This window comes from Cladophialophora psammophila (genome assembly GCF_000585535.1).
Source record: "Cladophialophora psammophila CBS 110553 chromosome Unknown aczJe-supercont1.8, whole genome shotgun sequence".
Taxonomy (NCBI): Eukaryota; Fungi; Ascomycota; class Eurotiomycetes; order Chaetothyriales; family Herpotrichiellaceae; genus Cladophialophora; species Cladophialophora psammophila.
The window spans coordinates 877751-902245 of NW_006912929.1; the positions used below are offsets into that span (position 1 = coordinate 877751).

A 24495-nucleotide genomic window follows, 5' to 3' on the forward strand; every position below is an offset into this window, starting at 1 on the left:
TCCTTTTGCTATTCAAAATCAACCTTGACTGAACGAAACTGAGGCATTATGAGTCAGCCATTTGGGTATGATAAGCTTACATTGAATTGCCCCTTTTCGCCAGACCTCGGTCTTGCATTAGTCCATCTGCTAGCGAAGTGGTTTGTGTCTTCCCTTCCCATATCGTCAACAACCCATCGATCACCACGGTCCTTAACCGTATTCACTATTTTCTAATCACAGATATGGCGGAGATTTGACCAAACCCGAGGTCCTAGCAATATATCCCCGGAGACACTCCGCCCAGCCATCTCCCGAAGCGAACACCCCAGCCTTTCGGGATAACCCCCATGAAATGTACGGAGTAGAGTTTCTCTACATTTTTCCGACATGGGTGGCTTGTCGCCTTCCAGCTTTCTACGCGGCGGGATGGGGTGAACAGGAGCGAACACAAACCTGAGATCATTAGAAGGCAGCCCTTTGAGGACTGGGACTCTGTCTGATTGTCGCCGGCCCCCGGAAGAGATGCATGGTGAAAAGGAAACCAGGGAAAGGGAGATTGCTCGCACCAATGACGTTGTGGATTGACCAAGATCTGCCCTGGATAAACAACAACCTTCCTTATGGTGCGGAGTTATTGCGCTAATGGTGCATAAGTTTTGATCCCCGCATGTTTGCTTACCGAAGACTCCAATAGGGCGCCTGGGGGTGGCCGAGGAGCAGAGTAAAGCAACAAGCTAAACTTGGAAGAGGGAAAACATGGTGAATCAACCTCATGCATCAGCCCCATATACGAGGAAGAAAGCATATATAACCGAGCAAAACATGCCTCCTCTAAACCCTCTCGACCGGGGTCAAACAACAACAACAACAACAACAGCAGCAGCAGCAGGAACGGGATGGCCTCTTTACTCTTCGCAGCCGGCACTGTTGTCCTCTTGCTGGTGGGCATTTTCATCCAGCATTATTCCAACCGGTCGAAAATCCCTTCCAATGCGAAATTGCCGCCCGGCCCAAAGGGTAAGTCGACCCCGGTGTCTCCTGGTCTGCTCTGGTCCTGTTCTGTTTCTGTCCTTGTCTCCCAAAGGCCAATAACGTATCGACGTATGTATCTAACGGTAGATCGTGTAACAGGCAAGCCGATTGTGGGAAATCTCCTAGACATCCCGCCGCAGCACTCGTGGTTGAAATTCAAAGCCTGGGCCGATCAATATGGTCCCATCTACCGCATCTCCATCTTCGGCCGGAATCTCGTCATGGTGTCGACCGAGAAGATCGCCAACGACCTCTTGCGGGAGCGAGGCAATCTGTACTCATCTCGGGAACAGTTGCCCATGGCTGCGAGGCTGATGTCACGGGACCTGAGACCTCTGTTCTTGCCTTACGGAGGTGCGTCTCAACATTTCCCGCCTGATAACCACACAACCCCAGGCCATGCTAGAGACTGACGAAGGGCGGGATACAGAGCTATGGCGACGGGGACGTAAAGTGATGCACAATATGACGATGCACGCGTCGGCCACCTCTTACCAGCCCGTGCAGATTTACGAGTCGGAGCGGCTGTTGTACGACCTGCTTCGAACGCCAGAGAAATACGAACAGCTCTTTGAAAGATACGCCGCGGCTGTGGTCATGCGGTTGTGCTACGGCAAGATGGTCGAGACGGGCGACGAGGTCTACGTGCGCGACATCCTCAAGATCGTCCACACCGTCGAGCGGGTTGCGTCCCCTGGGGCATACCTGGTGGACACATTCCCGATCCTGATGTACCTGCCTAGTTGGCTAGCGCCGTTCAAGCGCGAAGCGGCGCGGCTGCACGAGTTCGAGATCAACGTGTTCCGCGGCCTGCTTCTGGAAGTCAGGGACAAGATGCGCTCCGGCAAGGGTCCGCGGTGCTTCTCCAAGACGTTCCTCGAACGGCAGGCAGAGTTCGGCCTGTCGGACGACGAGGCCGCCTATGTTATCGGCACGCTCTTTGAAGCCGGAGCCGGCACCACCGCTGCCGCCATGATGTCCTTCATCCTCTGTATGTGTCACTGGCCCGAATGGCAGAAGAAGATCCAGCAGGAGGTCGACGAGGTGGTTGGCGACCACCGCGTGCCAGACTACGGCGACATCCCCTCTTTACCGACATGTCGGGCTGTGATCAAAGAAGTGCTCCGCTGGCGCCCGGTGACTGCGGGAGGCGTGCCGCACGAGTTGATCAAGGATGATGTGTACAATGGGTATTTCTTGCCTGCAGGGACCAACATCCATCCAAACCAATGGTGAGAATTTTTTGGCTTTTCTCTTCTTTTCTGTCCCCCCTCTCTACCCTCTCTTTCCGCCTCCAACCTCCCGCCTCCCACTTCCAGCAGGCTCAAAGCCGCAGCAAAAGGTATGAGAGTTACTAACAGGCACTCTTTATCAAATCCCGATAGGGCCATCCACCGCGACCCAGAACTGTACCCAGACCCAGAAACCTTCAACCCGTCCCGCTGGCTGGAGCCAGGCTACCCGACGTACCGGGAGCCTTTGGAAAAGTTCCCCAACTTGCAAAACTACTCGTGCTTCGGGTTCGGCCGACGCATCTGCCCGGGGATGAACATCGCCGAAAACTCTTTGCACCTGCTGGTCGCACGGATCGCGTGGGCTGCGCACATCTCCAAGCGTCCTGGTGTTGAGGTCCCGCTGTATGACTACACGGCGGGCTTCAACGTCCAACCAAAACCGTTTGTGTTTGATCTGAAACCTCGCGGTGATGAGAGAAGGGCGCTCGTGGATAAGATCTGGGAGGCAGGCAGAGAGAGGGATCCGCTTGACGAGGTGCATACGCTGTGATATGACGCCTAGGTGATTGAAGTTCTTTTTTAGGTTAGGAAATGACGCTGACACTGACGCTGATGTTGATGCTCACGCGGATGCTGGTCTCCAAAGAGGATGATATTGTGATATTGTGCGGCCGGGCGGCGGTAGCAGCAGCAGCAGCAGTAGCTGCAGTAGCTGTGAAAGCCCCATCTAAACTCTTTTCCTTCTGTGTTCTTTCTATAAATCCTCTCGCAAAACTCGCAAAGTCCAAATTATCTCCCTTTCCCCTGTGCCGGGTGCCCTGTGCCTTATTCCTCAGTTACCCTCTGGTGGGTGGTGCAAAGGACCGGTACATAGCGAGCGATCTCTCCACATGTCGCGGAGACGGAGTATATAAGTCCTGAGACCCGACGGTGTGCAAAAGTACTGCTGTAGTGATGTATTTACCAGAGGTGGCATGTACGCATATAATGGAGTATCAGCAGAATTACCCTCAGCAGGAGTTTCCTATCATTTGTTTTCTCTCTCTCTCTCTCTCTCTCTCTATTATTAATCATTTTCCTCCTTGGTTTTCTTTCTTTCCTCTCTTCAGGCCCCCTTCCCTTCCCCCGTCCCTTCCCCCTTAATAAATAATATGGCCCCCTTCTTTTTAACTTTTCGCCGGGGACTTGCGTTCCTTGTAGTTGCATTTGTCATCAGGCCTCAGGCGAGAAGGGTGGATCATGCTCGTGCACGCTTCTGTGTCGCCGCCCTTCTCTTGAGAACGAGGCCGAGGGCGAGGACAAGAGTGTCAGCGTGATGGCGTAACAGCGTAACAGCGTGGGTACAACGTAAGTCTTGCGTACGCGCATATACGAAGAGGATCTTTCTCTTTTCTCTTCTCTCTCTTTTTCTAGTAATCCTTCTCCTCCTCGTTCTATTTCTACGCTTTCTTTCTTGCTCTCGCCTTCTTTCCCGCCCAAAAAAACTACTTTAGAAGATAGAAAGAGGGTGCAAGAGAGAGAAGGCAGAGAGAGGAAGGGAGGGAGAATAGGGAGAAAAGGCGAAAAAGAGAAAAAGAGACAGAGAGAGAAGGCGGATAAAACCAGGAAAGAAACGCAAAGACTACAGGGCACAACAGACAGTGTCGCAGCAGCAACAGTAACAGCAACAACCAGGAGGCAACAAGAAGGAAAGCAACATCAATGCCGAAACCAACCTTCGTCATCGTCCACGGCGCATGGCATCGACCAGCCCACTTTGAGCCGCTGATGACGGCCCTCAACCAGCACGGCTACAGGGCCGTCGCGCCCGCGCTGCCGTCAGTGCACAAGGCGCCCACCGAGATCGTGCCAGACCACCACGAGGACGCCGCAGCCGTGCGACAAGCCATCCTGGACGAACTCGACGGAGGCGCCGACGTCATCGTCGTCCCGCACAGCTACGGCGGCATACCCGCCTCGGGCGCCGTCAGGGGCCTCGACCGCCAGAGCCGCGCCGCGGCCGGAGGACACACAACGGCCGTCGTGGCCATCGCGGCCATCACCTCGTTCGTCATCCCGGCGGGCACGAGCGTCGTGGACACGGAGCAGCGCGAGCGTCCAACCGTGCCGGACATCCTCGCCCCGCCGCCCGCGCACCTCTTCTACCACGACCTCCTCCCCGCGGCGGAGAGCGAACGGTGGTCGGCCCTGCTCAACCCCATGTCCAGCCACGCGCTGTTCGACACCTGCACCTTCAGCGCGTACACGGCTTTACCCATACACTTCCTCATGGCCACCGACGACCGCGCCATGAAGTTCGCCACTCAGGAGCGCATCGTCGCCCGTATACGCGCCGCCGACGATGCCGTCTTGCCAATCCGCACAGAGGTCCTGCAAGGCTGCGGCCATAGTCCCTTCCTCAGCAGGGTCGAGGAGACGGTGGCCTTTCTGCGCAGGAGTGCTGGCGAGGACGTACCCGAGGGGACGCCTAGTGAGCCCGAGGTTTGATAGGGATAGGGAGAGGGGGCCCCCCAATGATCATCCAGAGTCCGATGGCACCGACTTGGAATGTTTCGGCCCGGAGCAACGAGCACATGGGAGGGAGTACCCAGTATATAAGAGAGGACATGGCACCAAGTTCATGGGTCCATCAGACAAGGCCTTTGAAGAATACAACTAAGAATAAAACACTTTTTCCCATTCAAATCAAAGCAGCAAAGAGTCTCTCTGCATTTAATGCTCATCTATCCCATCTCGTCGGCTCCAGATGCCCCCGCAATAAACCTTACATGGCCAACGTCCTGCATTTTGTATTCCCATTTCTCTAAGTCATGCCCTTTGAACGTGATCCGTTAGTCGTAACAATCATCCACCGCCCGGCCCCTCCCTAAAAGCCAGGGTCCCTTTCCGTAACCGGCGAAAGTCGTTCCTCGGCCATGTCTCAAGACTTCTCAACTCGCACCTCACCTGCCACTTCTACTGGGCCATCGCCCTCGCCGGTTTCCGCATCCACAAACTGTTCCCCTGTGGTAGTCGCAAAGCTTTGCTTCCGGCTCGAGTTTGGCGACCCAAACCGTTCATCCCATTCCTCTGCGTGTGTCGAAGAAGCATGGCTCGCCGAATCCAGGGTGGCGTCTCGATTGTAGGGCGTTGTTGATACGGGAGCCTTGTCATCAACCGCCTCTTCATTTTCTCGTTCGGCCTTCCTCAACTTCAACCTCTCCTCGTTGGACATGTGCTGCCACTCTGGAGACATGGTAATGACGCTAGCCTTCTTGCCATGCAGGATGAAACTGCCTGTGCCTCGCTTCAGTTCCTCAGCTTCACCGTGGACCGACTTGCCTCCATCCTCTGTCGCGGCCACACTGGAACTCGACTCCTTACCCTTCTTATGGCGATGGACACTAGGGGATTGGTGAAGATGGTGGTGATGGTGGTGATGAGATTCACGCAAACTGCGCTGAAGGCTTCGGCGGACACTTCCAGTCTTAGACGAAGGCTCGACTGCACTCGCCATTGCGCCAACTCGATCCCTTTCCGACTCGCTGGTATCGGGCCTCCTATCGCGGGCGACATTACCATCGACATGCATCAACCCTGCTTCTCGTAAGACGCGTTCCTCAGAATCATCCGCCCCGCGCGCGAGTCGGTCTCTATCTCGACTGTGACGAGAACTGGTGGTAGACACTTGGTGTGAGAGACTGTGCGAATCTTGAATGCTTTCGTGTCTTGACAGAGACTGCTCTCCGGACAGAGACGGGCTTGTGGCTGATGGAAGATCAACCGTGCTTTGCTCAGTCCGCATACTGACATTTTCTGACGTCCTGAGTTTATCGATGATGTTGGACGGTCTCGAAGAAGTAGCACTGATTGGTGACAAGGTCACGTGGCTAGTGTCTGTAATGGTTCGACCGAGATCGGCTTGGCCCGTCTTTAGAGGGGTGGTCTTTTGAGGCGTCGAGGTCAACGACGCTTTGGGGGCAGGGAAGGCAGTGGCGCCCTCCTCTTCTAGGTCTTTGGAGAGAATCTCTCGGTGAGTCCTCGTTCTCCAAAGCTCGACCCTAGTCCATTTCAACTTGGCAGACATACGGCCAGCAGCTAACACAAGGAATTCCCGTGTCTTCTGCTGAATGGGGAGCAAGATCAGCAAGTGACGCGCATTGCGGAGAAGATTGTCGAGTTCCTTTTGGGCCACGGCAATCCTCTCGTCGAAATCGCTGATTTTCTCATTGATCAGCTGCCGGCGGTAGAACATGATCTCCCACGCCATTTGAGGGTCGACTTTCTTGTCTTTCTGCGGAGTGTCTCCACTCTTGGTTGAGAAATCGGAGTCTTTTCGAAGTAGATGGCGGCCTTCATAATTGGAACCCAGGAGCCCACGCATCCTCACCCCGGCGGTGCGGAAAGTGGCTGCATAGTTGAGTTTGCCGATCCAGTCGTTCATCTCAACCTCGCTGTTAGCCAGGAAGATCTCTTCAAAACCACCGTGCTTGATGAACACAAAGGCATTCTTGTGTTTCTTGTAACTCGAATCCAGCAGCGCCACGGCGTCATCCATAGACATCAGCGCATCAGGCTCGAAAGAAGTCAGGGGCGGTTTGAAGACGAGGGGAGCAGATCTGCTGGCCGACTTCGAATGAGCGTCGTATTGCGAAATCAGCTTTTTGACCCACCCCACATCTTTGAAGAAGTAGAGCTTCGAATCGGTCAGAATCGCCCCCCATTCCTGCCATGGGCGCTTTGCCTTCTTCTTCTTTGGGTCCTTGCGCCAGAGCAACCCCACTTTGGCAACCTTGATACTGACCAGACCAGCTTGCGCTTCACCGGGGTTGCTAATGGTAGCTTGGGACAAAAAAGCGTCCGGCCTAGACCGTGCAGACACAATTTGCAACACAGCCGAGTTGACAAAGGCCTTGTGATGATGATCGGTTTCGAGAACACCGGACGTCCCTGTGGAACAATAACAGTCCTCTGTATCCATGACATCTTTCAGAGACGGCCGCAAGACGTCCAGCTTGTTGTCCAAGATTAGAGTGTATGGGTCGACAGGGCCGCGGAGGCTTTCGAGGCTTCTGGTCTTGATCAGGCTTCTTTTCGGCTTGGGCACTGATAGGCGATGACTGTTAACGGCGACCTCGTCCTCGAAATGGATGAAAGGTGTGTAGCACACGTTGTCGTAGAAGCAGTCCAAAATGTCACTCGAGATCTGCACCGGGCCTTGTCGGGTATTCTTGACGTAATCTTGTTTCTGCATCTTCCGCTTGTTGTTCTTATTGTGCGTATCCGAGTGGAGGAGAAGGATGGAGAACGCAACAAAGGCCGCTTCGTCGGTGGAAGAGAAAATCCCCGGGTTGCATTCGTAGTATCTGTCCGCGAACCCCGCTAGTAGTCGATCGATCTGTTGAGTCTCCTTGGGCAACTCTACCTCCATCAACATTTTCCGGATCGCCATGTCAACGGAATCACCAAAATAGGAAAAGCCCCGCATATACTTGCGCAAGCAAGTTTTGGAGAAGTCATCTGCGCTCTTGCAAAGAATAGATGCCATCGCACTCCTTGGAACTGCGGCTTCGAGCTTCTCCAGGTAACTGGCCGGTGTGTCGCCATCCTCTCGCTTGGGATATACCCGTTCCGGTTCTGGCTCTCGTGGTATATGTAGAGAGTTGGACTTTGAGCCTGGAGTCCCTGGGCTGGAACCGGCACCAGGGCGTGTCGGTGGTGCGGAATTCTGCCGTAGTCGGTGAGGAAGAGACAACAAGTCGCCAAAGCTTCTTCTGCCACTCGTCGAGGTTGATGTCCGCGTTGATGCTGGCTGGGGACCGGTGTCAGATAGCCTCTCAGTCGATTTCCCTAGCGAACTCAAGGTCGACGACCTTCCTCTGCCTGATACTCGAGGAGGCACAAGTGTCACTGACGGGGTGGAATGGCCTGAGTGCGTGGACCAATTGGAGTCTTGCCGTACAATCGTGGCTCCAGGTGACCCAAATGGAGCATTGGTAAGTGCCACAGCAGAACGAGTTGGTGAAGGAACTGCCGAGCCATGTCGGCCAGGCTCAGTATCAAATCTGACCGCTGTGTTTGATCTCCTGCTCGGTGACATGGATTTTCTCCCGATCAGCGACTCCTGAGGAGTGTGCGAGCTGGTGGTTCGACCCGAGGCTGGCGTCACGAACTTTTCAGGTAAGGGAAAAAGCGGGCCCTTATTCTTCTTCCGCCTCTTGAGTTTGAAGAATGTGGTGGTGGTAGAAATAGTGTGTGTAGTGGTAGTCTTCGCGTAGACGTGGTGGTCGCCAGAACTGTCATCAGATCGAGACGATTCCGAAAGTCTTGTAACGGGGATTGCAAGCGAGGACGAAGACTCATCACCGTATGCAGGTGGTGCCACTCCAGAATGTCCTGTCTTTGGCCGCGGAAGGCGCTCAAAGGATGTGGATTCTTTGAGCATTCCGGCCTTCAACAAGTTCCCCTGCTCAGCCTGCGCGTCCTCAGTAGTTGTACCTTTCAAAGGATCCAAAACGGTCTGTCTAAAGCTGCGACTCTTCCGAAAGGGACTTGGCGCTCGAGCAAACAATTTTCGTTTGGATGGCTTCTGGGTAGGTTCGTCGAATTCGTTTGTCGTAGGCGCAGTTGTGATGATTTTGGGAGCTGCACAATAAGAAAATTCAGCGACCAGTTCGTCAAAAATAAAAGAAAGAACACATACGTGGGGCTTCGTTCGAAGGGCTGATTTCCTCGTTCTTGAATCTGGTCGATAGTTGTGGATCTGACGCATGCCTCAATCCTAAGAGTGACAGCCTTTGAGGCTTGGGCAGAGGGCCGGAACCGAGGTCATTTTGAAGGCCATTTCTTCCTTCTCCTTCATCTCGCGTGGAGGATCTGGTGGCCGGAGTGCTGGCACTTTTGGGCGGGTCAGCTTGGTGGGAGGGTACATCAGGCTGGACGGAGAGTTCGTGGGAAGGAAGTCTATCGGGCTCCTGCGTCAAGAATGGAGGGAAAGGTTCTTCGTTTGTTCGCGACAGACTCAAACTCAGTCTCTTCAGTGAGCTTCCACGACTGCGAGTGCAAGTGGACGGCACATTGCTGCTCGCCGAAGTCGAGGGGGGATCTTCGACGATACTGCCGTGTCTCCGGTGAGCAGGACCTGATGCAGGTTTCGACGGCAGTAGAGTCCGCAATGGCATGGTGTAAAGTATGGACGAGAATGTAGTTTAGACCATGGCGACTGTAATGGCTGCAGCGATTGTCTCGTGCAGAGTAAACGGAGGTCGGTCGCAGGGAGTATCGGACAACGGACGAGGGCGTACGCGGACAAGAGAGATCCAGAAATTGCCTTGCTTAGACGGGAGGCCCCGAATTCTCAGTCAGCAGGCCAGCTGCGACTGTGAGATAGAGTCTAGTCGTGAGTATGTTGGACGCGGAGACACAAGAGACTAAGAGGAAGCGACTGAAAAGAGCGTAGAGAGTCCGCGGTGGTATTGTACTTGGGGGAGGACAGGGTAGTGAATGTGAGATAAAGTTGGCATGAAAATGCACTATGGAGGTGATGTCCTTGGAACTGTTGGAGGAGATGGTCACCGGAGGGCCATGATCGTATTCCGGTGCGGGCAGCAGCTGCCCAGGCCCAGGGCCTCAGCCCGGTGCCACCGCCAGTGTGCTAGCTGCTTGTAGGGGAACCCCCCTTCCCCCCTTGGGCTCTCTGGGCCAAAAACTCCACCTATAGGCCAGTTGCTACGCGGACATCCTGGTAGCCCAGCGGTGCTCCCCTCGCTTTCCTTCATTAAGCCAGAGCTACTGGAACTGCACCCCTGCCACGTGCTTCATCTCTCAGGTGAATTGCTCGACCCCCCAAACTCTCCAGCCCCTTGAATTTGATCAGGAACTTTTGCCTAGGATCATGCAGGCGCAGGCACGCGCATATTATTACCTAGGGAGGTACTCCGTACTCGGTACATACAATGATACCCCGACCCTCCTTAGTCTCTTTCGCTTGTCCAAATCTGGGGCGGGCCTGTAGGATTGTATTAGGTGTACCTCGTACTTGGTACTCCATACTCGGCCAATGCATGCATCATTATCATTATTCTCCAACCTGCCTCTAGCTTGACCTTGACCATTTGTGGAAGGAGCTCCTATATCTCGGGACCTTCTTATCATTCAATGCCACCCCAGATAAGTGCTGTGTGCAGGTGTATCTCCCGATGCTCATTGATGCCAAAACCAGTCGCTTGCAATGCAAAATTCACACCTGATTCCCTAGCATTGACCGTCTATCGAGACCCATGGCCGCCAGGTGGCGCGTGATAACCACTGAGGCTCGCGCTATACATCTGATTCTGCTGCTGCTGCTGCAGCTGCTGCATCTGTTGCATCTGTTGCAGCTGCTGTGTTTGGGCCCGTTGTTGATACTGCCATGCTGGCTGATTCGCCCAGGCTTGCTGCGCCTGTTGCGGCACGGCACCTCCCCAGTACGCAGGTGCTTGGGAATTGATCCATTGCCCACTTTGTCTGATGTCGGTGGGCGTGTTGTGATTAGGATAATGCTGCATTCCGTAGGTACGCTCCGCCGCCTGCCTTTGGGCAATAGCCTCCTGGACCATGTGGCCAGCAACCCCTTCTTTGATGTTTCTCTTTTCCTGCTCCCGTGCTTCGATCGCACCGATCAGCCCGACTGACGGGTCTGGTGTCTTGTTTCCCTCAATTACTTGAATTAATGGACCGCCCGTCATCTTTGCAACATGTTCCTGCTCCCGAGCCGATAAATGAGACGAGTGATCCCCTAACAATGAAAGTCTCGAGCTGGATCTGAGCATCGAATCTCGCTTCTTCTGCAGTTTGTTCGGAGACTGCTCAACCTTGCTGTACGAAACGCTCCGGTGAGGGACATAACCCTGTGGCATCCGAGCAGCGACGGCGCGTTGTTGGACAAACTCCTCTGCCGTCAAGCCTCCTACAGAGTTGTGCCTCGCCAAAGACGTTCCAGGATGCCAGGCATAGCTCGAAGACCGGGAGTGATTCCCTTTGGGACTGTTTCTGTCTGCGAAGGGTGAACTTTGCTCGTCGCTAGGACTTAAGTTCGCTGGAGATGCTCGCTCATCTTGGGGAGATATAGGTAGTGGGGTTGCAGGAGCCGTCGGGGGCCGATCAAATGGCGACTGTCGTCCGGTGATTCCAGAAGCGGTGGGAGGGCGACTGTGGCCTGGAGTCAGGCTTGGTGTAAAGGTCATGCCGAAGTCTACAACAGGTATGTCGATCTTCGCCGAGTCCTGCGGAGTGCCACTAGCTAGTTGAGGATCTCCAACTGTTTTCAGGACGCCTGTCCTAATCTTTCGGTGGAGGACTGGAGGATCATCGTCTTCGGGAACGCTGTCGTAGTCCGGCGAACTACTTGGTGCCCTGTCATAGCTGGAGGCAGAATACTTCGACATGCTGTTGGGTGATTGAGAACGGTTTGATGGCGCTAAGAGAGTCGAGTGTGTTGTCGGGACCGGTTTTCGATGAATCGGTTTTGGAGCTATTGAATGCTCAGAGGGTAGTCGAGCATATTCTGGTCTGACATCAGCAGGGTTTTGCATATAAGCACCTTCTGCTACCACTTCTTGAGACACAGGTTGATTAGCAGATATTTCTTCGTCGCGAGGGGTCTCATTTACCCCTCGAAGCCCCTGATTCTCGCCTTGTCGGCCATTATTCCACGCCACCAACGCTGCATGCCCCGCCGCCCCACCGCTCGCGAGTCTATTCACATCGACAATCTGAGACAATGTTCCATTTGACATGCGGCTTTTCTCACGTCTCAAGTCAGATCGCGCGTCCGGTCGCCTCTGTGGGACATCACTGTGTTGATGCTGCATATCTGGAGGAGCTACCACTGGTGCTGGTGGTGTTGCTTCCCTCACATCTTCTTGAACATCTTCCGGATGAGTCCGGGGCCCTTGACTGTCGCTGTCCGAGCTGCACCGGCTGTCCAATGTTTCGATTTCACCATGTATGATGTTGTTCTTGAATGGGTTTCGGTGAGCTGGAGGAGCTGGAGGAGGTTGGATAGGCTCCATGTCTGTATATTCGGCGGACAATCTGGATGGATTGTAGTTTTCGCGTTGGCGACGATTCTGGATTGGCGACATGTATGCAACAGATTCTGACACAGACCTCGAATGGTGATTTTGCCCGGGTGAAAGATATCCGACGTTCACTGGAGTTGTAACGGCTTTCTTGGGGGAAGCAAACACTGCATCAGTTGATTGATTATGCTGGTGTCGAGAAGGCGGCGGTGAATGGACTGAATCGGTATCATCGTAGCGCACGCCTTGCCTCGACTCGGAAAAGGTACGATTTGGCCGCCTGTTCTCCAAATTGCTGCTCGAACGATTTTGCGTCGTCATTGACATGCGCTTGGAGGTTGCCTCTTTCAGCTGTCTCCGCCACTCTCGCTCGCTCCATTTTCCACTCCCTTGAGAGTGTATAAGAGCGGCAACATCAATGATGTCCAAGTAACCGTATCGCCGGTCCCGTGGCATCGCAAACATGAGACCCCGGGTATCCCACGTGTCGGCGATCAATCGCTGAGGGCGACCATAAAGGTGGTAAATATCGTACACTGGAAAAAGCCAACGAAGCATCATTTCGAAGCCTGAGACTGCTGGATGCACCTCGGGCATTACGAAGACAAAGCCTTCAGTCTTGGATTCTGGTTTCGAATGTATTGTGATGCGACCCTCGACCTTGACAAGGGTCGACTGGTCAATCAACGGTTTCGACTGGGGATAGATGGCATATACAGAATAAGCATCGGTAATGGTCGCAATAGGCAGAGCCTTTTTTGTCTTCTTGGTGTCATAGAATTTGATGACCCCTTTAGGAAGTGCGGGTCGGTCGTACGCCGATTTCTTCTTCAGAGACTTGTTGGACCTTTGCCACTCTTTCTCGTCGGGAGGCTCTATCACACACCAGCATCGTCTCCATGGAGTGCCAGCGCCAAATCGAACACGCGCCCAATCTTCCGTCTTGAACTTTGTTCGTTCCATGATCGTCCTGATGTTGTTCAATGACTTTCCTTTGCCAGCAATCAAAGACCCTGTATACAATTCCTGAAGCGAGGCATGTTCAAACATTGCGAGTCGGATGCCAGACGTCCACTGCGTCAGAGAATGCAGCGAGTTAAAATGCAGCAAATACCGATTCTTGCCCGCCGTCGATATCGACAGGACATTCTGCAGAGGCTGAACGTCGGGGTTCCGTGTAGGGAGAGTCTCAATCTGCCAATCACTCAGCATCAGGCCGACCATGCAAGTCTGGCTGCCGTACCATTTTAATGGAGGCATCCGCCAAGTTGATAAAGGTGGGAGCAACTTCTCCATCTTGACCGGCCGCATCCAAAGCAGCTGCATCCCACAGCGAAAGCACGGTGCCCACCAGCTGAGCGAAACATTCAGTCCAGTTGCGATCCGCGTTGGGTCTCCCGTCTTGTGACCGGTTAATCAATGGGTGTGGATTGGGAGGGTTTGGAGGCACTCACGAGTGTCAAGATCGTTCAATTTGAGAAAGTACCCTGCATGACATGATCAGCATCAGGACAGTTGATCTTACAAGTAATCAAAAGGTACCTTCTTGATAGAGCTTATTGCTATGGCTCGAGAGAAAGCTAGTGGGAACGTCAGCACTAGGGCCTCATATAACAGGGCCCCCAGTTTGCACACCTGAATACTGGTTTCAACTCCTCGATGTGATTTTCTCTTTCCAATTCCATTGATGGAGGCGTGTATACCATGGATGCCGGGCGAGATGCAACCCGGTCTGTCCGAGGGGTGGTGCGAGGGGTTTCGGTGGGCGTTGGTGACTCCTGGTACCGTGCGGGTGACGGCGAGTCCTTGTCGATGATTTGGGTCTGGCCGGTGGAAGAGGTCTTGGAGAGCGAAGGAATCGAGATGGTCGAATTACTGAACGCCGCAGCCTTGAAGCTCTCGGAGAGGTTGCGAAAGCGGCCCATATTGACGATGTTGTCGGTATTGGGCCTAATGGCACTTGCACCTGCCGCTCGGGCCTGGGACTCACCCTACCGCGCAGACAGTCACGGCCAACAAGGAAGGAGCAAAGGGGGACCGTGCAGCTTGCAATTTGTGACAAGTAGCTGTCTGTTGTCCTCACCAGCACACTCCTGCCTGCGTTTGCCTCCTCAGGGAAAAACCAAAGTATCTTTCAGCTTGCCATGGTGGAGTGTGCACCCAAGAGAAACGTGGTCAGCGGTTGGTAAAGGGCCGGGTCTGGAGCCCTGCGGATGGCAGTGGATATACAGGAAGTGAGAGAACAAAATGACAGCTGCCTCGAGCAAGCGGTCAATGAACAAAATGAAGGAGTTAGAAAAAGGAAGTGGAAACAACGACGAGATGTACTGCTGGGGTGGGTTTGGGTGATCTGGGGGGCGCAGGTGGTGTGTGGTGTGTGCCCAGATGGTGTGGGTGGTATCCGTGTCGCAGTGGTTCAACTTTTTGGCTTCGTTTTTTGGGCGCTGTTTTAACTAAACAGATGGTTAAGTGGGCACCCAGAGGGTCCCTCCAGCCTCCAGGGCCTTCATCAAACGCTTCTCACCACGATGCGCCGGCTTCTCTGCTCAAACTAGAGCACAATCAGGCAAAACCAAGCAGTCCAGATCAGCTAGAAAGCGTCACTCTTCTCTCGGAGTTCCCAGTTTCGCTGCGGCTTGGGCGAGGCCTCGTCTGCCGCTGATGACGTCTCCAAATAACGAAACTTCTCAATAGTTGAGCTACCCAAGGCTACGCAGGCCAATTTGGAGATCTGGCGCCCCTCCTCCACTCATCGCCCAAGCTCAAGCTACTGGGTACCCGGTACATCATGAAATCATCCGCCCAAGAAGATTGAGCCGAGTTCTTAGCGACCAGATCCTGCCGGGTTTCCCTCCTCGCTTTCCCTTGTCGTACGAACCATCAGAAACGTGCTGTCAAAAGTGGCTTGCGCGGCCTTCGGGGGCTAACCACCCCGGAATCTGCTCAGCCTCTTGGATGATTGACGGTGCAGACGTACACGGTTCGGCAGATACGGCGTACTTGTACATGAAAAGTGCCTCGTTCGATCCTAGCTCCGCCTTTTGCGTGCCTTCGTTGACACCTCCCTTGACGGGAAACGCTGGCTCAGGAGCCATCAGCCAGTCGTTGCAGTCGACTCCTTTGCTGTTGGGTTTTAACTGGGCGTACCCAAGAACTTGCCAGGGCGAAGTATACGTGTCTCGGCACTCACCGGCGAGACATGCATGACCTTCTTGTGTCTCCTGCATAGGAGCGAGCTAGACTCCGCGTCCATGGCCTTCCTTCTGGGTGGAGCTTGTCTGGTTTGCGGATTGACTCCTCCTTCGCCCTCGCATGACAGGGGCGGAACAAATACTATTTGAAAGCACGGAGCACAAGGAGAAAACATTGAAATTCACCCTGCCTATGGCTGGGCCTGAAGTTGACCACTCCATTTGCTCGAAAGCTAGTAGTACAGTCCTTAGCCGCCTCCAAATGGGTTGACACATCCTTTCTAGGACAAACTCCAACTCAGCGGAGTTTCTGTGCCTGGATCGTTAGACGGTTCTTTCGTTTCGTCCAAGCTCCATAGTGCTCTCCAACGCCTGCTATCCCGTCGCTCCCAGAATGAAATTCGTCACTCAATATCTTCATGCTGACTTGACCATGGCTCTCTCATGACATGTTTGTCACGGCCTGTGCGTCGTCACTAGCATCCCCCTTGAAACCTAAGCTTGGAGTTCATTAAAAGTTCTGAGCGCCATAGCAACTCTTGTATCCGAGTCAGTCAAGCTGTCCTCTTGTTCTTTCTGATCTTTATCCGCGCCCTGCGGTTTTTCATCACGCGCCATGTCCAGTTGCTCGCCTTCTGGAGCGGTAGTCGTCACGGTGGACTCGAGATTTGGGTCGATCAGGGATGTGTCTGTCTGGTTCTGGGGAGACGAGCTGCTGAGATAATAGTGAATGTTTCTGGAGAGACCACCACTTGTCGGGCCACCAGGTTCAGTTTGCACGAATCCATATTCTGGATGGTATTCTGTTGCAGGATTTGCTGTCGTGTAGTACGCAGTGCCCTGAGGCGGATGGGTGGTCTGATCAGCTGCTGCGGTTGACAGGGCTTCTAGAGTATGTGCTGCGACTTGCTGAACCGTATCAGACGTGGTAGGAGTGTGAGAAGGAGGAGGTGGCGTGGCGACACTTGCGTCGTCTGCGGTCGGGTCAGAGACATGGATCCAAGTTACTGAAAAAAGTAGTCAGTCTCGTTGTCGCAGATGCTAGGTGGAAGGTACAAACATTGTTGTGGCACTGGCAGAAACGACTTCAGATCTTCCTCACTATATGTCTGGCTGTACTTGAAGAAACTGTCCAGTGAATGTTCCTGGCCGTCCTTGCCAAAACTCGAGTTCTGATGGTGTCTGAAGGTGATCGCTATCTCAAGCATATCAGTAAATCTGGATTTCATTTCATCATCCCGGTGGCAGCGACTCACGTTCGGAGCGCACACAGTCGCGGTGCGACTTCAGACATTGTCCGCAGATTGGCTTCGCCTTGAATTTCGCGATCAGTCAGTCATCATCATCAACAACAAAGAAGGCAAGGCCCTCTTACCTCGTCGCATTTCAGCTTGCGTGCGCGGCAAGTCTGGCACCCTGTGCGACTCCTCAGAGTCCCAGAGGACTTTGATTTGGCGCTTTTTTGCGACGCCATGGTCGCTCGGTTTGCGTTGTCTGCAACGCACTGGCAGGTTTACCGACAGGCACCCTCGACTTCTTAAATGCTGGAAATCCCGCTGCTTTAGGAAATCGATTCGGATCATCGTAAGTCCGATCCGATAATATCTTGGCACCTCGTCAAATGTTCATGTTTCGTGTACTTGTAACAAGTACTGGAGTTGCCTCGATCACGTGGCAAGATAGGGAAAATCACGTGCAGAACCACAAAAGCCGACTTACTGGTACATAAATACCCAGGAGTCGTGTGATGTCGCTGCGCCAAGAAGACGGCAAGGCGTCGGAATTCACGGGCTTGCTCACGCCTTGGCGCATCCGATTTACTTTCAGTCGGCTCACTCTACCTCACTGGGTGTGACCTTGGACTTCCAGAGCGCTTTTCTTTGGCAAGAAGGTTTCGATAGCAAGGCCGCGGCTAAGTGAATAGCCCAGTGGTCTCGATCAGGCCACAGAAAGCCTCGAGCATCAATCGTGCTTGCATTTCCGCGACGATTCTCAAAACCGCTATCTGCCCGAGCTATTATACTCACTTCACTGGTTCTCGCTTAGTGTCTCAGGCGATTTCTTCCCACTCGCTTGTGGTTCACGTATCCGTTGTTGACCCCGACTGATATCTCGTTGGTTCTCTCCATACTGGTCTCCCCCAGCAATTACTATGTTAGCAACAATCATGTACTAGGTATGTAGGAAGTGTCTCTGGGAAAATGCGAGACTCGCGCATCATCATTTCAAGCCAATATGATTACAGGTTCCGCTTTTGCTCGGCGTTGATACAAAACCCAAGTTGGTCTCCAGCTCGTTCTCCTGAGTTGGTCAATACTAGAGCCATGCCGCTATTTCTTTGCCTTCTTCTTCGGCGGTCGCTCATCTAACTCTTCGTCCTCACTGGCGCCATCAGCTTCAGCCATGTCCACATCGCTACCAGCATCACTACCATCACTCTCGTGGGCCGAATCGTACTCTTCAGCAACGTCGCTTTCCGATTCAGCCTGGAAATCCTCATCTGGTGACTCATCGTCCTCGTCTGCAGAACCGCGATTCACTCCAGCATCCTCATCCTCATCTGACGAAGCGAGGTCCTGGTCTTCTAGGGCAGCTTTCAATAACGTTGATGAATCGTCCAGCATCTCGTTCTTAAACCGGATGCCCTTTGCCTGTAACTGCAATTAGCCCAAGTAGCGGCAACAGAAAACGAGAATTGCCCACCTGGAAGAACGCCTCCAGAGGCTGTTGCTCCTCACGGTTGATATTACTGAATTGGTGCTCTCCTTGACCCCCCTTCAAGGTCATGGTAATATCAAATGTTCGACTTGCTGCTAAAGCTCCTCCAACCCGCGACATGGTAATGCTTTGTATCGAGTCGATCGGGACGTAAGTGGCGGGCTTGGGCACGAACATGAAGCTCTTGTCCAAGCAGAAAAGTAAGCCTTCGTTGGCTTTGATGGAGCACTTAACCCCATTCATATTATGATGGCTGACAAAGTCTTTCGAGGGCATGATGATTTTCTTGCCCGACAGTCCCTTGAAGACCTTGGCAATGACATGGTGAATGGGGGCCTCGTAATGTGCGTCCAGTTTGTCCTTGTACTTGGTTTCTAGTAGCTCCTCCGTCATGTTCAGATCCAGATTCACTTCGTCGTCCAATTTTAGCTGCATCACGATGAAAGGATATCTCGTCTGGCCTTGCCGGAGCGGAGGGTCGAGACCAAGAGTGATGAGCGTGTGCATTTCATCGTTTTTGGGCAAGATGAAGAACTTCTTGATGGATTGGTATTGGATCTTGTAATCGTATGTCTTGCCGCGCAAGCGGAAAGAATTCTCGTACATGTCGATGTCGAAACGTCCTCTAGAAAACAGGGTCAGTATGGCAATTGCAAGTGGCACGTCAGAAACAGGGCTTGGTCGTACCTGGGAGTGAGATGCAATATGTCCTGAAAGGTTGCGAATGTAGCTCCAGCGACGTCTCCGATTTCTGCCTTATCCATCAAGGTCTCATAAAACAAGTTGGCAGCATTTTGCTCCTCTTCATCTTCCTCTTCAGCGCCGCTGCCCTCCTGCCCACTCACTTCTTTCTTGGACACTGTGCCGGGGATATAGAATCGCATCTCAACAAGTTCGTCCCGGCCTGCAGCTGCTTTGTGGCCTCGATTCTTCGTGCTCCCTGGCTTGTGGCCATTTGCACCATTCTGAGGCCCGTCTGGGCCAAGGTTGAACTCGACAGCAATCTCATTCTTGCCCGCCAAATTCGTATTCGAAATTTCTGAGTAGGGTATCTCAAACGCTGGTCTGTTTTGGACATTGAAGGCCAGCTCTGCTCTTCCAAATTCTGCCTTCCCCCAATTCCACCCTCGCAACGCATGTTCCTTGTTCTCCACATTGATGCCATACCAGATCTTGAAAGCTTTCGCCACACGGTCGAAGTCGTCTTGTTCGAATCCGTCAAGCTGAATGACGGCGGCATCGCGGGTGATGATTTTCAGTTCGTAGCCTTTTGCTGCTCGACTCCATTGCGCCGCGCCGATCTGGTTGCTGTCTAAAGTGAAGGGTTCACTGGCTCCGCTTGGCTTCCAACCGAGTCCACTCTCTGCTAGACGACATCGACCGTACTGTTTCGACAAATCGAGATAAATGTTCTCAAAGTTCTCCCTATCAATTTTGTTACACTCATTCCCGCGCCGTGAGAGGATATGACTAACATTCTAGGAGCGCTGCCACCTGCGGCACCAGGGAGGAATTCGAAAGGTTCGCGAGACGAGGATGAGGCTTTTGGGAGGAGACGGTTCTCGAGGAAGGAATTGTCGAAAACAAATAGTCTGGATGAGAAGCCCGTGTGGCCGACTACCGAATAACCTCAAGGCGACGTGAAGGGTTTATACGCTGAAGGTACATAAATGCATGAGAGATGGTTGAAACCAAAGCGCGCCACACGCGTGAGAGTGACCAGGGAGTGACCTCAAGCAGAAGTGGAATTTCTGCGCGGAACTCACGTGGCGCTTATCACCACCATCTTCCACCAACACTGCCACTCACCCTGCTCTCACCTCTGCAAGTCCACAGTGCTCATCTTGCCCTCTTCGAAACTAGATCTATCATGTCTACTGAATTTAACTGTCACGGCACTATCGATGGATGATCATCAAAAATGTCATCCGTCCACTCTTTCCGCACATGGAACTGTCTGATAGCGGTGGACACTTTTTTGGATATCACACAGAGGCACCGGACTCGAACTCTCCTTTCAGCCGCAATAGATCTCCTTTGCAACAGCATGTCTGTCAATTTGATTGCGAACAGGACGTTGAACCAGTCTTGATGAGACTAGACAACAAAGGCACACAGGATGCTTTCGTTCAGACGCCCTTGCTTATGAATGCTGCTGGTACCCGCTGATCTATGAACCCGTCGCCCCTACCATAAGCTATTCTGTTCCTCCCGCTAAAAGATAGCTCCTTGCCTTGCCTGCAAGGCTTTACCGGATGTCTTCAGTTCTAGACTCCATGCTCTTCACGTGAGACCAGATTTCGCGCTTCGCGCTTCGTGGTTCAGATGTTCGAAGCTTTCAACACGCTTGCCTTCGGTCGAACCCTTCGTTGCAGCCGGACCCGCTTAGGTGGCGGCGTCAGCGGAGATACAGGTAGCACTGGAGTTGACATTGCGCCTCTTTCTTTCAGCCTGGCAAGAGCCCGTTTATCCCCGGTTACTGATCGTCTCGGGAGACGGCTTTGAGCATGGCGCCGAACAAATGTAGGACAGCGATCCAATGCACTAGAGTCCCCATGGCCGTCCGGTTGCGGCGTCTCAGGAAGGTGACACGTGCGAGTGGATGTAGGGGATCCAGGGCTGTTCTTGGGTAACTGATTGTCTGCTTGAGGCTCGCCTTGGAGCTGGACTCGGCGCACGCTGGCTTGCCTGTCGGGCATCCTAGGCTGTTGAAAGTTCCGTGGACCTGAGAGAACAGCACGGCTTGGAAAATATCCGCCCGCCTTTCCAGCACCAAGCACTGCCTCGGGGGTAGATCGAACGCTCGGAGTGCGGCACCGTTGCCGCTTCCATTGACTCATTGCATCAAGCTGCTCGACAGAGAGACAGGCCTTTGGATCGCGGCGAATCACAACGCGATTGAAGCCCACTGCTTGGCTGTCTCCGTCGGTTTCAAAGGTTGCGAGCATGTCGTCGAGGGTGCCACCGCTGAGTAGTGCCGCATGATATATCTGCGACGCACTAGCCGGTGCCTCGAGTGGAGAGTCCGTGGATTCTGTGCTTTGTTCTCCTACACTATCTTCATCCTTGCTTTGGTCATCAATCCCGCTGCCCGTCGTAGGATCCAGCTGAGGGAACAGGTCCGGCTGGAGGCTATTTGGGTCTTCGCCGATCATTTTCCCCAACGAATACAGGCTTCGGAATATTTTGACAGGAGCGAAGATTCCATCTCTGACACTGGTCCATGCTTTTCCAATCTTCATACTGCTACTTCGCTGGCGACATCGGTTGACATCGGCTAATGCCCGCCCGGGCAGTAGGACGGGATTCCAGATTGCAGGGTACCAAGGGTCGTCATGTGCCGAGAGTTTGTAGGAGATGAAAAGAAGAGGCAGCATGTACAGTCTGATTGCCAGGAGGAGGGCAAATACCGTGTGTTGCAATAGCTTGCGGGTAGTCTCGAAGAACTCGTAGCGGAGGCTCGTAATCTCTATCGCAGCAACAGGGCGACTCAACTGAAGGCTTGTGTCAGGCAGCTGGGTCAAATTTGATCGCCCTGGTCGAGGAGTCGACATCTTTGATGCAGCGGATGAAGACAAGGATGGAGCATGAGATGCAATTTAAAATCATATATTATACGGCCCAACACGGTATGCAAGGTGTTTGGGCGAGTTCACACAATGATAATGATAGGATGAAGGTCCAAGAAGTCCAACTCATATTCCATAGCTAACGTATGCATCACAATCAATTGATAGCACGCGGAAGGCGTATTGCACATCTTGACCAGTGGCTTCTTGCACTTCAGGCTTCATCACAGTGTGCGGATTTGCCCCAACATGATGCAGGAGCGGCAGCGCTTGACATTCACGTCCAGGCCTGGCCATTGGGAACTCACATGTGGATAGGAGTTTGGCATTGGGACAGCACAAAGATGCACTCACCAACAAATTCAATGGTGAAGGTCGACGACGCCGAGGACGTTAGACAGGGCAAAACAGGGCTGAAAGGATCAAATGGGGGGGGGGGGCAGGGCCTGAAACCTTTTGAGCATGGGGCTGGTATTTATTTGGTCTGACAGAACATCTGCACCTATTATCATTGCCCTTACAAGCCCTTACAAGCCCTTACTCCCATTGGTGCCGAGGTCAGACAACGGTTTTGCTGCTGATATTCCACCTGGCTTGGACTACGGAACTCTTTTCCCTCTGTTTGATTTATCATGGCATCGATTCCCGTACGGAAAATCAGTGGCACAGCCAGACACAGGGAACCCGCTGCACCTTATATATAACCTAAGAGGATCCGATGACAGCGAAGTGACCACTTTCTTAGATTTTGCGCACATACTATGTTGGTACTCCGTACTCTCACTTGGAGAAGTACAGAGCACAGCTATTTCTTGGGACCTACCTAGGCTCTGACTCCAGCACCTGGCATTTCCCATCTTCCAGCAGGAGAACATGCTTGACGGGATGGTGCGGAAGGGAAGCCACCCGTCAGTGCCCGTTTCTTTTTGTCTAGTTGCTTGTGACGCCACTGGCGATGCCCGTGCGGCAGCCTTTTCCGACCAAGGCTCCAAGACCACCTAATGTACAGCATTAGACGCTAAGTCACTACCCAAACCCTCCTTCGCATAGGTACGAGGTGCCTTGGAGGTGCCTTGGAGGTGCCTATCAGCCTATTGATCTGCGCCATGACTGCATCGGCTACGTTCAGGTGTCTGTTCTAGCTACCTTGCCGTTCACCTGCTCAGTCAATGGCGTGGGGTCATTTTCATCACATTCCACCCAGCATTTTCACAGCCGCCAGTGCCTGTCAAGGAGAAGCCTTAAAGCAGGCGTTGTTTTGCTTTTCAAGGGGACTGGGTCCTGATCTGAACCATGAAGCATAACGGCGACCCATAACAATAACATGGCCCTCGATTATCAAGACGCGTCCACCGTTGCGCGAGAAGATGATCATGTTAGTGCTGAAGACGCCTCGAATGTAAGGGACGGAGCTTCCTCTGACCATCGTGAGAAGTTGGTGATTGAACTCTTAACGCAGCTTTCTCTAGGCATCCTCAGACGACATTGACTCTGCCTTCGGCGATGAATCTCAGACCGTGCTGAGCCAATCACTCCGATCATCAATCTACAACCATCGATACGAAAATGGCCGCACGTATCATGCATTCCGAGACGGCGAGTATCCAATCCCAAATGACGCCGAGGAACAAGACCGTCTTGACCTTTTACATCATCTTTTTAAAATGGTCCTGGGAGGAGAGTTGTTCACTGCGCCTTTACCTGGGGAGCCGCGCCGTGTTCTGGACGTTGGGACCGGCACCGGCATCTGGGCTATTGAAATGGCTGATCGATATCCGATGGCGCTTGTGGTTGGCACGGATTTATCGCCCATTCAACCAGATTGGGTCCCCCCAAACGTTCAATTCTACATCGACGACGCAGAGAGCGACTGGGTTTTCACAGAGTCGGAGAGATTCGATTTCATCCATGGACGCGCCTTGTGCGGAGGCATTGCGGACTGGCCAAAGTTCTATGCGCAGGCCTACGATAACCTCGAGCCAGGGGGGTGGATGGAGATGCAAGATCATGAATGCTGGATCAATAGCGACGATGGCGGAATGGACAGGGCTCCTGGATGTTCCGAATGGATCCGCGAGGTTGACAGAGCCAGCGTCATGTTTGGGAAGCGATTGAACATTGCGCACTTACACCGGCAGTGGATGATTGATGCTGGGTTCGAGGCAGTTTCCGAGACGATTCGTAAGGTAAGCTGTCAAAGATACACGTGTCGAATGCCACTGATTTCTCTCTCCAGATACCCATCGGTTCCTGGGCGACGGACCCAAAATTGAAGGAGATTGGCAGATTGATGAGAGTGCAGATGATACAGAGCATACCTTCCTTCATGCTTGCTTACTATACCCGCATTCTCGGTCACAGCATGGAACGGACACAGGTCACGATGGCGCTGGTGAAGAAGGAATTTCGAGACAAAAGTCTTCATCTTTATCTACGATGGCATTTCGTATACGGCCGGAAGCCGATTAGATAGCAAGCACAGGCAGAGAGTGGCAGAGACCCCCAGACACCAAATCCAAGCGAGAGGACAAGCCTGCATTGTCACAAGAATGGGCTTCCCTCGAGCCGAGAGATGGTGAGACACGTGGCCAGGAGTTGGCTGGCTTGATCAGCTCGCAGACCTACTTTCCGCCTACATTGGTCTCGTTCCGCGCACCAAATGAAGCCCAATGCAGGCCGATGCATGAAGGGCTGCTACGCTCTCTCGCAGCATCCTGCCAATCACCGC

The 24495-nt window shown here is 53.2% G+C and overlaps 8 protein-coding genes across 8 annotated transcripts; 3 read left to right on the forward strand and 5 right to left on the reverse strand.

Annotated features, from left to right (window-relative positions):
- Nucleotides 1-878: 878 nt before the first annotated feature.
- A1O5_05957 (uncharacterized protein) lies at nt 879-2799 on the forward strand (the record flags this gene model as incomplete). The annotated part of the gene is made up of 4 exons (XM_007746553.1): nt 879-999; nt 1114-1368; nt 1445-2246; nt 2400-2799. 4 exons carry the CDS (start codon nt 879-881, stop codon nt 2797-2799), a joined length of 1578 nt encoding a protein of 525 aa, XP_007744743.1.
- Nucleotides 2800-3950: 1151 nt separating this feature from the next.
- On the forward strand, nt 3951-4736 carry A1O5_05958 (uncharacterized protein; the record flags this gene model as incomplete). The annotated part of the gene is made up of 1 exon (XM_007746554.1): nt 3951-4736. The coding sequence occupies one exon, from the start codon at nt 3951-3953 to the stop codon at nt 4734-4736; it is 786 nt and encodes a 261-aa protein (XP_007744744.1).
- A 433-nt stretch (nt 4737-5169) lies between these two features.
- Nucleotides 5170-9409, reverse strand: A1O5_05959 (uncharacterized protein; the record flags this gene model as incomplete). The annotated part of the gene is made up of 2 exons (XM_007746555.1): nt 5170-8873; nt 8932-9409. 2 exons carry the CDS (start codon nt 9407-9409, stop codon nt 5170-5172), a joined length of 4182 nt encoding a protein of 1393 aa, XP_007744745.1.
- Nucleotides 9410-10495: 1086 nt separating this feature from the next.
- On the reverse strand, nt 10496-14214 carry A1O5_05960 (uncharacterized protein; the record flags this gene model as incomplete). Its single annotated transcript, XM_007746556.1, has 5 exons — nt 10496-13483; nt 13533-13690; nt 13744-13776; nt 13832-13869; nt 13925-14214. The coding sequence occupies 5 exons, from the start codon at nt 14212-14214 to the stop codon at nt 10496-10498; spliced, it is 3507 nt and encodes a 1168-aa protein (XP_007744746.1).
- Nucleotides 14215-15975: 1761 nt separating this feature from the next.
- On the reverse strand, nt 15976-16688 carry A1O5_05961 (uncharacterized protein; the record flags this gene model as incomplete). Its single annotated transcript, XM_007746557.1, has 2 exons — nt 15976-16487; nt 16541-16688. The coding sequence occupies 2 exons, from the start codon at nt 16686-16688 to the stop codon at nt 15976-15978; spliced, it is 660 nt and encodes a 219-aa protein (XP_007744747.1).
- Nucleotides 16689-17810: 1122 nt separating this feature from the next.
- Nucleotides 17811-19675, reverse strand: A1O5_05962 (FACT complex subunit pob3; the record flags this gene model as incomplete). Its single annotated transcript, XM_007746558.1, has 4 exons — nt 17811-18131; nt 18184-18823; nt 18886-19561; nt 19585-19675. 4 exons carry the CDS (start codon nt 19673-19675, stop codon nt 17811-17813), a joined length of 1728 nt encoding a protein of 575 aa, XP_007744748.1.
- Nucleotides 19676-20519: 844 nt separating this feature from the next.
- A1O5_05963 (uncharacterized protein) lies at nt 20520-21752 on the reverse strand (the record flags this gene model as incomplete). The annotated part of the gene is made up of 1 exon (XM_007746559.1): nt 20520-21752. The coding sequence occupies one exon, from the start codon at nt 21750-21752 to the stop codon at nt 20520-20522; it is 1233 nt and encodes a 410-aa protein (XP_007744749.1).
- Nucleotides 21753-23091: 1339 nt separating this feature from the next.
- A1O5_05964 (uncharacterized protein) lies at nt 23092-24240 on the forward strand (the record flags this gene model as incomplete). Its single annotated transcript, XM_007746560.1, has 3 exons — nt 23092-23166; nt 23237-23953; nt 24004-24240. 3 exons carry the CDS (start codon nt 23092-23094, stop codon nt 24238-24240), a joined length of 1029 nt encoding a protein of 342 aa, XP_007744750.1.
- Nucleotides 24241-24495: the final 255 nt, after the last annotated feature.